The sequence below is a fragment of the Elgaria multicarinata genome, chromosome 4, assembly GCF_023053635.1.
Source record: "Elgaria multicarinata webbii isolate HBS135686 ecotype San Diego chromosome 4, rElgMul1.1.pri, whole genome shotgun sequence".
Classification (NCBI taxonomy): Eukaryota; Metazoa; Chordata; class Lepidosauria; order Squamata; family Anguidae; genus Elgaria; species Elgaria multicarinata.
This window is the reverse complement of record NC_086174.1, coordinates 22,849,210-22,866,244: the sequence shown is the minus strand read 5'-3', so window position 1 is coordinate 22,866,244 and position 17,035 is coordinate 22,849,210. Positions and strand designations below refer to the sequence as shown.

Below are 17,035 nucleotides of genomic sequence, written 5' to 3'. Positions count from 1 at the left end.
CAAATGTACAATTGAGAATGGATTGGTGTGCTGAGTGTTTTGGGAAGGGCTGTGGGTTGAGTGCACCAAGATATTTGTGAACCTCTGGCAACATCTAGGGAATATCCAGCTTTTTTGGGGGGGGAGTGGAGGAGTAGCCTAGCCAGCTCTTTCCTACCCCAATTACATAAGAACATAAACAGTGCCATGCTGGATCAGACCAAGGGTCCATCTAGTTCAGCACTCTGTTCACACAGTGGCCAACCAGCCATCGGCCAGGGATGAACAAGCAGGACATGGTGCAACAGCACCCTCCCACCCATGTTCCCCAGCAACTGGTGCACAAAGGCTTACTGCTTCGAATACTGGAGATAGCACACAACCATCAGGGCTTGTAGCCATTGATAGCCTTTGCCTCCAAGAATTTATCCAACCCCCTTTTAAAGCCATCCAAACTGGTGGCAATCACTACATCTTGTGGTAGTGAGTTCCATAATTTAACTATGCGCCGTGTGAAGAAGTCCTTCCTTTTATTTGTCCTGAATCTCCCACCAATCAGCTTCATTGGATGACCCCAGGTTCTAGTATTTTGAGAGAGGGAGAAAAATGTCTCCCTAACCACATTCCCTACACCATGCCTAATTTTGCACACCTCTATCGTGTCTCCCCTCAGCCTCCTCTTCTCCAAGCTGAACAATCCCAGCTGATGTAACCTTCCCTCATAGGGGAGGTGCTCCAGCCCCTTGGTCATTTTAGTTGCCCTTTTCTTCACTTTTTCCAGCTCTATATCCTTTTTTAGGTGTGGTGACCAGAACTGTACACAGTATTCTAAGTGTGGTCGCACCATAGATTTGTATAAGGGCAGTATGATACTGGCTGTTTTATTCTCAATTCTTTTTCTTATAATGCCTAACATGGAGTTGTCAAGGTCATGAGCCTTCAGCCCAAAGCCTACTGAACTAGGCAAAGTCATTCCCAAACTCATACCTGCCAATTGCAGGGTTGCCTCCAAGATGACTGGTTTCCCCCTCTGTCCACGGCCAACACATTTATACACTCCAACATTACGTCCTTTCACCTGAGGTATCAGTAGAGAGCCATTGGAAAACATCATGGGTCTTTGGGAAGGCCTTTGGGAAGAGGAAGGAAAAAAATAAGATTTGAGGTCAGTCACTGACTTGCACGGCATAGTAGACACTCATAGGCGGCAGCAGGTGCTGCCATGAAATAATACTATTCACTGTTAAAGGAAAGGATTTACATTTCTAAACCATGCCTTATACATATTTGCATGGGAGGTCTGCAAATATTCCCATAGTTCAATGTCTTTGTATACGTGGGCTCCACAAATAGAGGATATTATTCATTATATATTTTTCTGTGAACTGTATGCCAGTTCCAGGAAAAGATTTCTTGTACCTTTGTTGGGTTGGGTGTCTGACAGACCTTTGGCTCAGCAAGTGTGAAAACTACTTGTAAATATAGATCCTTATGAAACTAATCACGTATTCGTAGCGACTGCTAAAAAGATTAGAGCAAAGGTCCTAAAAGCTATTGTTGGAGGTTGTGCATATGATGAATTCACTTGAGAGGTTTGTTCACACTTGGGCTTTTTGTGAAAATGTCTCTTTTTGGCAAAACCATAAGAACCTATGGTTATATGCAAGAAGATCTACTGACTATTCACCATTATGATGCCCCTGCCCACAATGCTCTCTGCTGTAATTAGTTAATGGGAAGGGGGGGCAAAGAAAAAAAAAGGGCAAGTCTGTACAAAATAGGCAGGACTGACTATATTCTAAGAGTCAGAAACCAAATTTCATTGGCCACTGATATGCTTATCATTGTGGCAAATGTGCCTTTACTAAAAGCAGGTATCAGATATGGCTACTATCTTTAGGATGATTCTGGAAGTGTTTCCAAAACTCTTCTCAGCAGCATCATAGCATATTTGGCTCATTCCTTTGTGCACTAAGCAATATTAGAGGTTTCTTTCTCCTTGGAGCATGAATCCTGCCTGCACTTCAAGGAGAATATACCTTTCCTATTAGCATCACCTACCAGTTAAGCTTTCTATCCCCATAGGGGAGACTTACTTGGTCCGATTGTTAATAGCAGGTTCATCCTCAAATAACCATTCCTGAGTGGGAGGTGGTACGGCTTGGAACTTGCAATGAAACATGGCCTCCTCATTCTTATTGACAATCTGGTTCTCAGGAACGATCACTGGATGGGGGAAGCTTTCATCTATCGTGATGAGAAACGGACTATTAGGAAAGAGAGGATTTATCACCTGGATTCCCTTCTCCTGGTAAACATTTTCCCCTCATAAAGGAACAGGCAGAGAGCGGCATAAGAAAATAAGGCTGGTCCTGCTACATGCAGCAAGCAGTTGCCTGGCTAGAACGAAACAGTCAAGCAGTCCCATTATGAATGATCATCTTCTAGAGAAAATTAACAGAGCTCTGTCTGCAGAGATCCCAGGTTCTCACTTAAGTGCCTTGCGTAACAACTCTTGCTTCTCTCTATATGGATTTATTTTTTTCTTAGGCTACTGGCAACAGCTAGATATTTTCTCTTTTCTTAGGCTACTGGCAACGGCTTTTCACAAAGATATTGTATATTTTCCTATCACGGTAATACAAGTTCAAGGCTCTTCCTTTTCTTTTCAGAAAGATCTGAATAGCACCTACTTTCAAGCAAATATGCATAGGAACAAGACAGAAATCCTACTGCACCCAGTATGCACAGGATGGCAGCCTCCTTTCTCATTGGTATGGCCAGGTGAATTGAAATCACTGATTTAAAGAATACTCTAATTTGTATTAGATCAGTCTTTATTACATCTCTTTTCATCTGTTTGATAAGTTTCATTATACCTCTACTGTTATTCTATTTATATTCCTATATGGCTTTATAGTCTGTTATCACTGGGTGCTTTGAAATTTCCATTATAAATTTATGTTCAAGTGCCTTGTGTTACTCGGTACAATTTGTTAAAAATATATTCAAGGCATCTATTACCTGGAAGTCAATTAAAATCTAATGGAATTAGATTATCTCCCTAGATAATTGGTTCTACTGTCATACTGCTCTTACAGTCAGGAAGTTTTCCTGATGTCCAGCCGGAATCTGGCTTCCTGTAACTTGAACCCATTATTCCGTGTCCTGCACTCTGGGAGGATCGAGAAGAGACCCTGTCCCTCATTTGTGTGACAACCTTTCAAGTATTTGAAGAATGCTTTCAGGTCTCCCCGCAATCTTCTCTTCTCCAGGCTAAACATGCCCAGTTCTTCCTCATAGGGCTTTGTTTCCAGATGATGGATTCCATGTAATCTCAACTCCAAAAAGGATTAAGCAATGAAGTTGACACGGCCAAAAGTACCACTCGCAGACCCTGAAAACAATCACCCCAATGGACTGCCTTTTCACTATGCTATAGAATGGAAAGGACCTCCAGCTGGGGCACCCCCTTGCAGTGCACTTTGATTTCCTGTTGCCTTTATAAAGGTACAGAGAAGCCATGCATCTTTTTGGCCAACCAGGCCTCCACCAGGGGAGGTAATCTCTACAGCAGGTATGGGCAACCAGAATTGGTGGGGGGACTTGATGAACCCCACCCAGCTCCCTGCAGGCCAAAAGTAAAGCGGGTGCGTCAACACAATGATCCTCCTGAAATATCTACTGAGAACTGGCTTCACTGCGCATAAGTCTTTTACTTATTTATTTATTTATTACACTTATATACTGCTCCCATAGCCAGGGCTCTCTGGGCGGTTTACAGAAACCCACTGTTTACAGAAACCCACTGTTTCCCACTGGATTTGGGGAGAGGACCGGACGGATAACTTCTGAGGCCAGATTAGTTTTCCCTTCTCGCGCTCTACAGAGTTGCACATTGCTGTGCAGGGTTGCGAAGGGGAGATATGCTTAACACTCCATTAACAGAGAACTGCTTCGTATTCCATACATGCTAAAAAAAAATAAAAGGTTTGATGTTCCAAAACATATTTGCAAGACACACCTTACTGGCTGCACATTGTTTTGCCCAAACGAGAAGTAGGCATTTCCCTGACAGAGTGTGTGAAATGGCTTGAAGCCTGTGCTGGACTTCAGATATGGCTATGAACATGGAGGTTTTCAAAATAGCTCATGGGCTCATTCTGTACCCAATACAAGAACCAACACAAGGACACTTAAGGCCTTCCCCAAGATTAGAAAATTGTGACAGCACAACTCCTACTTACCTATGATGTTCAGAGTGAAGTTGCTGTTGCTGCACACAAAGGCCACGGCGTTCCGAGCGCAACAGTAATAGATGCCGTTGTCATCTGGGCTGGCACTCCTGAGAGTCAAGGTGCGTTCCTTGTTGCTGACCGAATAGTTGGTACGATCATCTACAATCTGGGTGCCATCCCGGAACCACTGACTTGTTGGGCTATGAGACAGACAGTTTAACAGCTCAGAACCATAACAAGAGCCATAGCTTAACAAGCAAATGATAAATGGTCTGTTGGATTCATTCCTTCTCCAAACACAGATGTTTTAATGAAAACCAGTAAATTCAACAGCCATCTCAGAAAGCAACAGTGTAAAACTATGTTGTGCCAAGGGGCAATAACCCTCTTCTGCATGCCTACGCTGTATCATCTTGGCATCACCAAAGCACATCCAGGCATAAGCAGTGCTATATAGGACTGAAAAGCTGCCTTCTTTTTCAAGTTCAGAATTGTTTGGTTCAACTTTTCTTAATGTTTAAAAACTTATTGGATGAGAAAGTTTCCAGGGGGTGGAGGCAGTGAGAGAGAGAGAGAGAGAGACAGACAGCAAAGAGCCTGAATTGTTCACAGTAGCGGCTTCTTACCGTGGATGCCCATCAATATGACAGCGCAACGTCACTGGAGCAGAACTTTGTATATCTTCCACCCTGGCTGGGTTCTTCAAGACAACTCCCCCCGTTTCAATCCCTGGCAAAAAGTAGGGAGGGGAAGAAAATGGGCCTGTTCAGACAACATGCTAAGCCATGGTTAGGCTGCTAACCCTTTTGAAGCAAATGGTTAATGAGTGTGTTTAAACCATGGTTTGTAGCCTCCGTGGTTAGGAATGGTTCGCACGACCCGCTAAGTCATAGAATGTTTAGCTCAAAGTGCTTAACCACTGTGGCTTAGTGTGTCATCTGAGCAGGGTCAAAACAAAGGTCACTTTGAGGCCTTTGCCCTCCTATAGTACTTTGGAAATCGAAGCCTCCATATATCCAACGCCAGGTATCAAAGGGTCAGTACAAGAATGCAATGTTGCTTCCACCTCTGCATGACTGCACTTGATCTTGCTTACATAGTGAATCTAGTAAGTGCTGCCTATGGTTAGAGACTCGGAAAAATCTCCAGATGGATTTTAAGGTTGCCTAACAGAAGATGTTTTCCTTTCTGCATGGCTGCCAAGTCCCCACCTCTCCTGGACAGGCAACGAAGTGGCAGATACTCCAAGGAGCTACCCTCTCTTGGTGGAAGATGGGGTGAACACTAGGCGTCCTTGTCAAATGCCTTTATTTACAAATGCTTCAGTCACATGGAGCACTTGCTCTTGTTTGGGAGCATCACAGAAGTCCTGGGCCATCTCCAAGCCTGACTTTCTGCCATACATGCCAAGCAAAGAGGCAGCAGGTGGGGACTATTGTATGTGTTATCTGATCTCACTTCAAGAGCACAGCTGGGCCACTAATGAGGTCGTTGCATTCCTTATGGCTTTGCAGCAAAATTCATCAGGGGTGGGTGGGGGAGAAGGGAAAGGCAAACATTAGCTGTGCCAGACAGAGGATTTACACCTGGGGTGCTAAACCCGAACAGGCAGGGCAAGCCAAGCGCTCTCTCCATGGCTTACATCTGGCTCCTCGCAAATCCCCTATGGCTCCTTTTAGGTTGGCCTCACCCTGAACCAAGAATAGGGTTTCATCAAAGAGCTGGCTCAGCCCAGGGGACGACCACGCTTTTGGGAGGGACCGAGCTACTGAAAACAGAGCCACAAGCGCTACCATTTTAGGAACTGGCAACTGTTTTCTTCACAACAACTACTTGCCTCAGGGGGAAATTTGCTGCTGTAGCTTATAGGGAGTTATTTATGTATTTCATCTATAGCCCACCTTTCCTCCGTGGAATTGAAGGAACGTGCACTCGGTCCCATGGCAGCCTCTGATCAGGCACTGATTAGATTCGGAGATGCCCCGTTCAGCAAGATCACTGTATCGCGTGCCTTCAAATCAGGCTCTGGGCCACGAGTGTGGCTCCTCTTCGGTGGCAGCTTTTGCCTACCGGGAGAGAACAGAGGTTTCTCCAGGGCCCCCTTCCCTTGCTGCCTGCCATGCACACTCCTGTGCTTGCTTAAGAAAATATGTATGTGCCTGTATGGAAAGAGGGGGCCCGTTCAGACAACACGCTAAACCATGCTGCTTAACCACAAAATGGTTAACGGAATGCAATGCATTCCAGTAACCATTTTGTGGTTAAGCAGCACGGTTTAGAATGTTGTCTGAACGGGGCACCACTGTGTGAACACATACAACTATGTTTGTGATATGGATGAAAGAACTGCACATACATGTTTAAGGCATACATTTGTGTGTGTCGTACCACATGAAAAGCAGATATGTTAGTGTGCAAATAATCTTTAGTATCTAGTATCTAGTATCTAGTATCTTTAGTGATTTTGTAACACTCCTTTTTTATCCCTACTCTGTATTGTTTTATATAATGGTGTATCTTCTTGTTTTATATTGGTCTGTTGACTGTAAATAAAGAAATACAATTACAAATATGGCCTTTATATGACTATGCACAAAAAAGGGTAACCCATTGGAAATGTGGATCCCAGGCAAACAACAATACATCCCCTACTTCTAGTTGACACTATACTTCACATTGTTGTGCAAGTTCTTGAATCTCTCTCCCTACAAACAGCATGAAATGTTTCTTCAGGCACTCTAGCCACCAACAAGTCTTCTCTTATTAATGATCCTGTAATGATGAATCCTTCAGAGAGCATCAATACCAGTAACATCCTATTATCTAAAATTTAGATAATGGAGTGTCAGTGATATTGAAGCTCTCTGAAGGATTTAGTCTATGTGGTCACCATACTCAAAACTACCATTAAGTCAAAAACTCATAGAATCATAGAACAGTAGAGTTGGAAGGGGCCTATAAGGCCATCGTCCAACCCCCTGCTCAATGCAGGAATCCACCTTAAAGCATCCCTGACAGATGGTTGTCCAGCTGCCTCTTGAAGGCCTCTAGGGTGGGAGAGCCCACGACCTCTCTAGGCTGAATCCAGACAAGATAGAGGTGCTTGCTGTCAAAGGCCACAACCTGGATTTGGAGGTGTGTCAACCAGTTCTGGATGGGGTTACATTCCCTCTGAAAGACTGTCTTCACAGCTTGGAAGTGCTTCTAGATCCATCGCTCCAAATGACTCCCCAGTTTACTGTTGTTCCCCGCCTCGATCAAAATGGAGAGGCGGGTAAGAAAATTATTATTATTATTATTTCATTGGTTCCATTGAAGCTTTTCCTGATGTCCAGCCGGAATCTGGCTTCCTGTAACTTGAGCCCATTTTTCCATGTCCTGCACTCTGGGAGGATCGAGAAGAGATCCTGGCCCTCCTCTGTGTGACAACCTTTCAAGTATATGAAGAGTGCTATCATGTCTTCCCTCAATCTACTCTTCTCCAGGCTAAACATGCCCATTGACTTCAGCAGTTCCTATGCCAGAGATGGCAATGTGAAAGTTAGCACCTCTCCTCCACAGCTTTAATTAAGGAGGGCACAATGCCTGGCAAGTGTGGATCAGCTTTACCTACAAGGCCTCTGAAGCAACTATATGCCCTTCCCAAGGAGGCTCTCCTGGTGCCTACACAGCAGTGCCTTTTGGGTGCCAAGCAAAGAACTTTATATTTTAGTCTTCTGGGTAGATGCCAAATTGGTTTGAATGAAGAACAGATTTATTGCATTTCTTCTTACCCAGCCTTCATCTACCCGGTTTGTACATAATAGTAGTAAATCATGGGTGAATTAACCCCCCCCCTTTTTTATTACATTTTTATACCACCCAATAGCCGAAGCTCTCTGGGCGGTTCACAAAAATTAAAACCATCATAAAACAACCAACAGGTTAAAAGCACAAATACAAAATACAATATAAAAAGCACAACCAGGACTGGATTAAACAATGCTGACGTCAGACCGAGCAAGCCCAGTTTGTAACCCAGATGCTCACACTTTATGTTGAAAGATGCATTTGTTGTCCGAGCTTCTTCTCCAGTCACTACATTCCTGGCCACACACTGGAAGTTCCCACCGTCTTGCTGCCGGTCAACAGAGGTGAACTGAAGATTGCTCCCTTCCTTGAAACGACGTTCTGTGTCTTGCACAGGGACCCCATTCTGTAGCCACTCAAACTCTATGTCACTTGGTCCCCCCACTTCACAGCGCAAGATGGCACTGCGCCCGTGCAAGGCATCCTGGGAATACGGCTCCTTGGTAAAGGATATCTTAGCTTGAGCTCCAACAGCTGAAATGAACAAAAGAAAAAGAAGATCAGACCTCCATGACTGGAAGCACTGCAGAGAGAAGAGGAAAAAGCAAAGGAAGAGAAGCTCAACCAGAACTGCACACATTCTAAGATGCCTTTAATCAGCCTTATAAAGTTGTTTAAGAATCTCAGTAGTCATTGTAAAGAAGAGCTAAATTTATAATCCTTGCGATTATGAGGATCATTGAAAACTGCATTTACACTGTAATTCTGCTTCTACAAAGCCCCTCAAAGCCTTCTTTCTCTCTGTCAACATTATTAGAAGATGGCTTTGGGGCACAGAGTGCACAGTTGCCACAGGCAATGAACTGTGCCCAACTGAACTGTTATCATTTTGTATGATAACAGTATGAAGTTCTTTTGAAAATTTTATGGCTATAGTCTGCTAGGGCCTTCTATCAGCAAGCCACCAACACTTTTTGGACATCCAAAAGATGTTTAAAGAGCGTGCAGTCATCCCTGAAACTAGGCTCTACCTGCATGATTATGCATCATTATCTTGCCTTTCAGGTACGGGATTTAAATAAAGGGAAAGGCCATACAAGAACGAATCCAGCTACGATATCTAAACAAAGCCGGAGCCCTGAAAAAAGTCGGGTCCTAAAACAGAGACACCCTTACCCACGCCCCTCCAAACCAGGGTACAAACATCAACTGTCTATGGCGGTGCTGTAATGTGAAACCCACACGAAAGCATTCTGTTCTAACTTGTAAATTCAGAATGGAATAATTTTATGTGGAAAGAAGAGTTTTATTGTTAAATATATACCTTAACAAGGCCCTCAAGTGCTTATGAGATGGCCACCACCTGGACACCAAAACTGAGAATTGCCAGACGTAACAGCAGGAGCCTTTATAGCCTAAGCTATAAAGCCAAGGCGCCATAGCTGGGCTGTAAATTACTCTCTTATGCTTGGTGGATCACAAACCTATGGACCAGGACCTCCCAGTATCCCCAATTCACACATGTGGAATACACTCCTAGAATTCAAAGGCTTATTCAGACGGTCCTGCAAAGTGAACTGCAACTGCATTTTTCTTCTTTGCAAGATAATTTCAGAATGAGTAATATTACTCTCCAGCAGGCCTTTGGAAAGTAATTTGGTCCTCCATCTATGTTAATGACTTATAATTTTGTTGTGAATTTTAAACTTTTTTATTTTTATTTTTAATTTATTTTTTATTTTTTTATTACTATTTTTTTATTTTTTATTTTTACATTTCTTTTCCTATGTTTTAAAATGTATGTTTTAAACTTTGTAAGACCACCTTGAGGCCCAGTATTGGGCAAAAGGTGGGATATAAATGAATATAACAATAACAATAACAATACGGGTTTTCTAGACATTTTTTGAATCAAGACATTTTCTGATGTCCTAAATTGACTGGGATCTAACTTAGCAGGTTTGGTTAACATGTGCTTTCATTTTTAATTAACCCTGTTTGCACTTGCGCATGTACACACAATTTACCGATAAAAGGACTGCGTGTGTGTGTGTGTCTGAATACATGTTTCAATACATCTTTTATACAAATGCTTACTAGGGATGGTCACCTGTGGGGAAAACCCTTAATTGCAGCTTTGAAACTGCCCCATTTGACTGGTATAGTATTCATTTATTATATTGTTAATTTAGAGGTGGAAAATGTTCTATCCCACATCACTGTCAGTATATTCAGTCCCCAGAAGCCTCTGGCCATGGCTAGACCTATCGGGTCTAGCACAACGGAGGGGGGAGGATCTCACGATATGGTTATCGTGAGATCTCCCCCTCTGTCTACATGCAATGGTGATGTCCCAGAGGAAGAGGATGTTGCGCCCGCCATTTTGGTTTTTTTTAAAGGAGAAGGAGTGCACGAGCGCTCGATCGCAAAAGATAGGGTTGTTGTTTAAAAAATTCCCCACACCCCACACCCGGCTCCTGGCTCCTCACAAGGAGCTGGGACAACTCGTGATTTCAAGACCACATGTTCCGTGGTCTCGGGATGATCCTGAGACTGTGGAAAAAGCAGGCTAAAAGGGTAGGGGGTATCCCTGGCCAAGAGAGGGATCATCCCTCCCTGCTCCCGGGATCCCCTGTGCGTCATGTGAATGCACACGGACGATCCTAGGGAGATCCCTGGGATATCGTCCAGTCTACCCATGCCTTCTGTCTTACAGTGTAGGGTAAGGTTTTTGCCAAGAATCTTATCAAATTTGTGTCCCTATTATTAAAAACAAAAAGCGAACATTCACAATAGGAGGATGTTTGTGTTGCAGTACTGGAAAAGAAACATGCACAGACCTCCACAAATTGAAGAGGTTCAAGAAAAGGGGGTGTTGCTGGAAGGGGCCAGAAAGGAGGAGGTAGGGCAGACTTGCTGTTATTTGCCAGCTTTGTTTCTTTGAAGATCTAGAGATTTCCCTGCTGCTTCAGTAGTACAGCCGGGCCGGGGGGTGGGGGGAATGCTACCTTTAAAGATTACGAGAAAAGTAAAAGAAAAAATTGGAGTAAAAGAGAATCACCAATCACTAGTGGTGTTACAGGCCCAAATATAGTCTTCATAGCAATGAAAAGGGTTTTGGGGAAAGCACATTTTCCTAGCTACAGCATTTTGACTTTTAGGGACGTATGTGTTCCACACAATGGAAATGCTACTCCACAAATGTGTCTGGGTCCCAGAGATGACAGTGCTACTTTGTGGAAAAGTTTTTGGATTCTCCTGAATCAACTCAAGTATGAGCAGGGGGTTGGACTCCATGGCCTTATAGACCCCTTCCAACTCTACTATTCTATGATTCTATGATATGATGGTGCATTTGTTGCATATACTGAAAAACCAAAAGGGGGGGAAATGATTATTTGCCTTTATACCATCGAAGTGGATTTGGGCCATTCTTTGGATCTGAAAAATGGATCTCAGAGCAATCCAAGAGGCTGTAAGCAGCCAAGAACCATCACCTGGTCTTCAAAATGCGAGCTCTGCAATCTCCAAAGCTTTCTTCCAATTGGGGGTCCCATCATTTTGTGGTTACACGGAACAATCTCCCCTGAAACTCATGTGTTTGACATATACAAAAGAGGGCCACAGAAGAGAGGGAAGGGGGTGACATTTCCGCACATATAAATGCCCTTTGAAGAAAGTTTACTGAAATTTAGTGCTTTGATCTGTCCAATAAACAGATATAAAACAGGAGTGGGCATAGCCGATGGCTCTTTTCTTCAGCTGCTGCAGTAAAAAAAGAAATCTGTACAGGAAGACTACAGGAGAGACATGCATAGCAGATGTTTTCAAGAGAAATAAAGGCTGAGGGTTTTCTTTGTACCCTTACACAGAAATGCAAGATGCATGTCACAAGCACTACACAATCCCAGGCAGGTAAGCAGATGTACGTTCACAATAATTCCAGAACCGATACAAGGTACACCATCTATTTTGCCTAGATTTGTGTGTGTGTGTGTGTTTGGGAGGTGGGGGAGTAACAGAAATGACCAGACTTCACTTTTGATCTAATAGCTGGCACCTTCACCTGAAAACTAGTTTTCCGGGAATGGTCCCTCAGATTTCCAGCAGTCGTCTGCACCCACCCAGAGCATGCATGCTTAGGACTGCAGTCTTAGCCCCTCACACTCTCAAATTTGAAACATCCTGCTTAAATTATAGTTTCTGGGCTTTGTAAAGTATTGGCTGCCTTCCACTTTTTTGGCAAGGATCTATCCTGCTCTTCCTTCCGACAAACCAATCGGGCCAAGATCTCTCCTGCTACACCTTTTCTTTTTTTAAACCCCTGGGAAATTGCTGAAAGGCAACTTTAAATCCTATTAGCAGTCCCCCAAATGACAAGTTTGAAGCTTCAGAAATCTCCTTAAAAAGTGATTTTAAAAACCAGAGAGGTGAACAATATGGGAGCAATGAGGTAACACATCTCTCCCCTCCATCGAAGCAATTAGGCTGATGCCCCTGCAAAATCAGAAAGAGCCAAGGAGGGCTGCCCAATGCATCTTAAGATGCAAGATGGAGAAGAACAACATGAAGGGTGCAAATAAGATACCGGAGAAGAGTATTTATTAGATTGTAAGCCTATGCAGCAGGGTCTTGCTATTTACTGTGTGGTCTGTGCAGCACCATGTACATCGATGGTGCTATATAAATAAATAAATAAATAAATAAATAAATAAATAAATAAAAATAATAATAATAAAGCTGGCAACATTTCCCAGCACTAAAGGAGTGGACGGGTCTAGACTAACTTATTTTTAAGGAGCAATAAATCTCATCTGTCATTTACATGGGAGTCTGCCTAACGTATAAAGTGTTGCATAACCTTGATCTTTTTTCACACTCATGTTGATCACTCTTTGAAGTGGGCAACTGTAATTGCCTAAACTGATTTTACAGATTAAAGAATTGTGACAGACAATGTAATTTCTCCAAGACACACAGTGCATCTATAACTGAGCTAAGATAATTTGCGCTGAAATAACCTCTGAAAAATAATCCTGCATCATATCTGAGAATGGACTAAAGACCTTAATCTCTACTTCTTATTTTATAGTAGGCTTATCTTGCAATTTGTCAAGAGCAACCTACTGATTAGAGATTTAAGAAACTGAGCTCCATTCCACGTCCATTCTAAATGCAATTTATCGGTCACGTTGACATCCCTCTTTTAAGGGGGGAAGCTCAGGCTAAGTTTAAATAAGGTGATAAGAGAAAAAGGGGTTGGGTACACAGAGTACAGCAACTTTTATGAGGAAGATGCACTATTCTGATCAGATGTTATTCAAATATTGTCTTCCATTTAGGGTAAGAGATGAGGAAAAGCCAGAAAGATCAGAAGGACAGAGCCCAATAAAAATAGGACCAGCTCCAAGTTATGAGGGCCTTCAGCAACATGTCTTCTGGTGCTCCCCTGCAGTACCTCCCCCTCCATCTGCAAGATGGGGGCAGCGGGACACCAGCTACAATGGGAGCAACATCATGGAGCTCTTACTAGAGAGCTACTAGGAGGAGAAGCTACGTGTCATGGGCTGGGCCCATGGTCCCTTTAAGAGAACATCTTTGCTTCGTCCCAGGGAAAGAGAGAGGGGGTTCTTTGTGTCCGAAAAGGGAGTTCCAAGTAAAATGCCAAGGCCGCGCTATGCGAGAAGTGCCTGGCATCTGATAACGCCTCCCCGGGCTGGTACCGGGGGAGAGTAACAAGTTGCAGCTGTGCAATGTCTGGGAGAATTCCCCCCTCCCTTCGGGTGAGGTGTGGGTTGCTAAGAGGTTCCTATTGGTCCGGGTGGGTCTGGTGACAAGGGGGTCCCAGAAAGAGATAAAAAGCTTGGGCACCCAAGGGTCCGGCCTCTTTCCTATGGGTGTTAGGAGTCCGGTGAGTGCATGGTAAGAGCATCCACGTGGCCGCTGAGGGAAAGAGTCAGTTCGAGTGGTGTGAAGCCGAGTCAAAGTGAGCAACAAGAGGTTGAGTCGCAGTGTTAAGTGTTTGTTTTGTTTTAGAATAGGTTTGGGTACAAGTGGGCAAGGGACCTTGCCGGAGTTATGGCTGGTGGGTGGTTAGTGGGGAGTGAGTGCAAATCCAATTGGTATGAGTGTGTAAAGCGGGAGGTATTAGTCCCTGCTGTCCGAAGTGTGTCATTCCTTTGTCCATGTTTTTCCCCAAAACCTCTTACGTGTTTACCTTAATGTGTGGACCCTTATGGAAGTGTGTTGTGTGAAGAATAAAAGTGTTTGGTCCCTATCTCCTCCGTGGTGTCTTTCCTTGAGAACCTAGACTTCTAAAGGATTAAAAGCGGCAATGAAGGGGCGTGTGTCTGGGCTGGCCGAGCCAGACCCCCCTTTCCTGACCGGGGAATCGCGGAGTCGAGCCGAGTGGTTCCATCACACTACGCACAGGGAAAAGGACAGATAAGTGGGCTTCAAGCGACAGCAGCCCCCTACACACACAAACACCAGCAGATGGGGAGGAACACATTTTCTGTCTCAATAGGCTGTGGTACCACGTTAAAGTGGGGGCCCAATCCTTGCCACCACCCAAAGAAAGAGGTCAAGTGATGGAAATTGAAAATTGAAATGGCAGAACATTCTGCACAGCTCTGGATACAGCAAGATTCAAAAGCCGTATCTTAGATGTTTTAAAAGATAACTGTGAAAAACAGTGTATAGTAAGAGCCTTTGTTGTTACATTTTTTTTAAAAAAAAAGCAGTATTGCAGTCAATAGGTTAAATAGTTGAACACCACCTTATTATTGTATTTTATATTATGGTTTTATACTGTTGTTTTATACTTTGAATGTTTTTAATTTTTGTGAACCGCCCAGAGAGCTCCGGCTATTGGGCGGTATAGAAATGTAATAAATAAATAAATAAAATAAAACAGAAGTCAATCTCACTGTGGTGCTGTCAGTTCTTTCAATTTTTAATTCAATTTGTTAAGTGGTAACCATGAAAGATAAGCGTTCAGCTTTTAATCTCTTTTTTCCAGAGTAAGAGAGACCTGGTTTCAGAGACCTAGCCATAGTAGTTAAGGCTTTGCATACAGGATCAACAATTAATCCCAGTAGAATACCATTATTTTTGTCACTTCTACTCCAACTTTGTCTTTAGCCATGTTGCTGGGTTATGAATAAATGTAGGAACAGATCTCTTACGTTTACAACCATATGCACACACAAACCCCACCCTGACCTGAGAACTAACTTGGTAATTACTCTTATACCAATATCAGTGCTAATAACTAGTGTCAGTTAATTTGCATGATGATACACTTCCACCAGTGGTATTCAATTAAACCAGCTGTTACTTGGTAATGCATATGGAGCCTTTAATCAGCAGAACAGCTTTACTGGGTAATGCAGATGGGACCTTAGCCAACAGGACAGCTTTAGGTGCCATCAAGTGTCCCAAGTTGCCATTCTCTTCACTGCAGGAAGGAAGGAGTGTTCCGACTGTTTCAATGAGTGACTGCAGCTGGAACGGAGAGACAGGAAAAGGATCAATGAAAGGCATGAATGGCAGGAAGCAGAGTTTGCAAAAAATCTATCTCATCTGGGTCATGCCATTGACATGGAGAGAGCAGCTGGGTCACGTGGACAGTTCTGAGGGAACATGCCATTGACAGCATGGCAGTGGGAATGGGTTCAGGGAATATATCTATGCAGAGTTAGACTAGCTCCCTGCCTAGGAGATTGCACTGCCAGTACTCCCAAGCCAGAGCCTACAAATAGCTGCACATTTTTACACTCCTCAGGTTACAAGCTGGCTACAGAAGGGGAAACAAAGGGCAATTCAACAGTTGCTGCTCCCCATCCGATTCCGTCCCCAGGAATGAGCTCTCACGTGGAACCAGGCCAAAGCGGCTTGGAATTTCAGGGTCAGTCAGATACAAGGCAGATGCTAAGAAGCTTATGCATAAAATACTCGTCATTTTTAAAGAGGAAAACACAAAGCATAAGAAATGGCACGCTGCTGTTCCTGCTCTATAGCTTGTTATACCAAGGGAGTTTTGTTTGATCTTGGCAAACTAGCCTACGAACACTAAAGGCTCTGAAATTCTAAACGCAGAGAAGACAGGAAGTGCGTGAAGGCAGTTATTCGGTCAGCACTACAAATGTTGGCTATCCGACTCTTCGCTAACAGCTGGTGAAGATCTGTAGCTAACTTCTTTCCTCCTCCACCACCTCACTTCCTTCCATTTGGGTACTTGACAAATAGCCAGATCCTTCTAACATGCAGCTGTCCAGTTTCTTTAGAAACCGCCCCCAATTTCAAAATGGATAATATCTATCTATCTATCTATCTATCTATCTATCTATCTATCTATAAGTGTCTAATCGTATTTCACACATTAAATATTTAGGTGAAAAGGGGTATGTGTTCTGGAGGATATTCCAGTCATAATTTATGCCTCCTAGCAGTTTGGCAAAATGCCTTCCTCTCTTCAGTTCATAGGATCTAAAATTTACCACTATTCACCCACCCACGCAACCATCCTCTTTGAGGTGCTGGTCTGGCCATCACTTTCTGTTGATCCTCAGGTTAGGATCCTTCGGCTCCAGAATGAGCACATCTCCTTTACTTGCTTCTTCTCAGAACATGGACAGACTTCTCACCTGGGAAAGTTGTGGGGTGGGGTCAGTTCTATCTATAACCCTGGTCAGCTCACTGGTTCAACACAATGAGGGACTATTATTATTCTCTCTCTCTCTCTCTCTCTCACACACACACACTCACTCTCTCTCTCTCTCTCTCTCACACACACACACACACACACACATCAAATCACTATTTGCAAAAAAATCCATGTGTGCCTGCCTTGATATTCATGAGAACGACTCCCACACACACAGAGAAAGACACAGATGACCCCCTGGCTGAATATCATCCCCCTGTACTGAAATGATGCCCCTATTTCCACTATTTTTTTCCACAAGAAATTTCATAAATCTTGAGATTAGCTTCTCTGGTCTTATAGTCCTTTGCATGCTGATAAT

The 17,035-nt window shown here is 43.5% G+C and overlaps 1 protein-coding gene across 2 annotated transcripts in view; it reads right to left on the bottom strand.

Moving 5' to 3' along the window:
* PTK7 (protein tyrosine kinase 7 (inactive)) overlaps positions 1-17,035 on the bottom strand; it is a 100,227-nt gene that overhangs the window by 21,687 nt on the left and 61,505 nt on the right. For both annotated transcript variants that reach the window (XM_063123955.1, XM_063123956.1), the window contains exons 2-6: positions 8,247-8,540; positions 4,844-4,946; positions 4,227-4,417; positions 2,076-2,226; positions 967-1,109 (exon numbers count right to left, since the gene is read on the bottom strand). In XM_063123955.1, the coding sequence (XP_062980025.1) occupies positions 967-1,109; positions 2,076-2,226; positions 4,227-4,417; positions 4,844-4,946; positions 8,247-8,540 (882 nt within the window). The remainder of the gene's footprint in view (positions 1-966; positions 1,110-2,075; positions 2,227-4,226; positions 4,418-4,843; positions 4,947-8,246; positions 8,541-17,035) is intronic.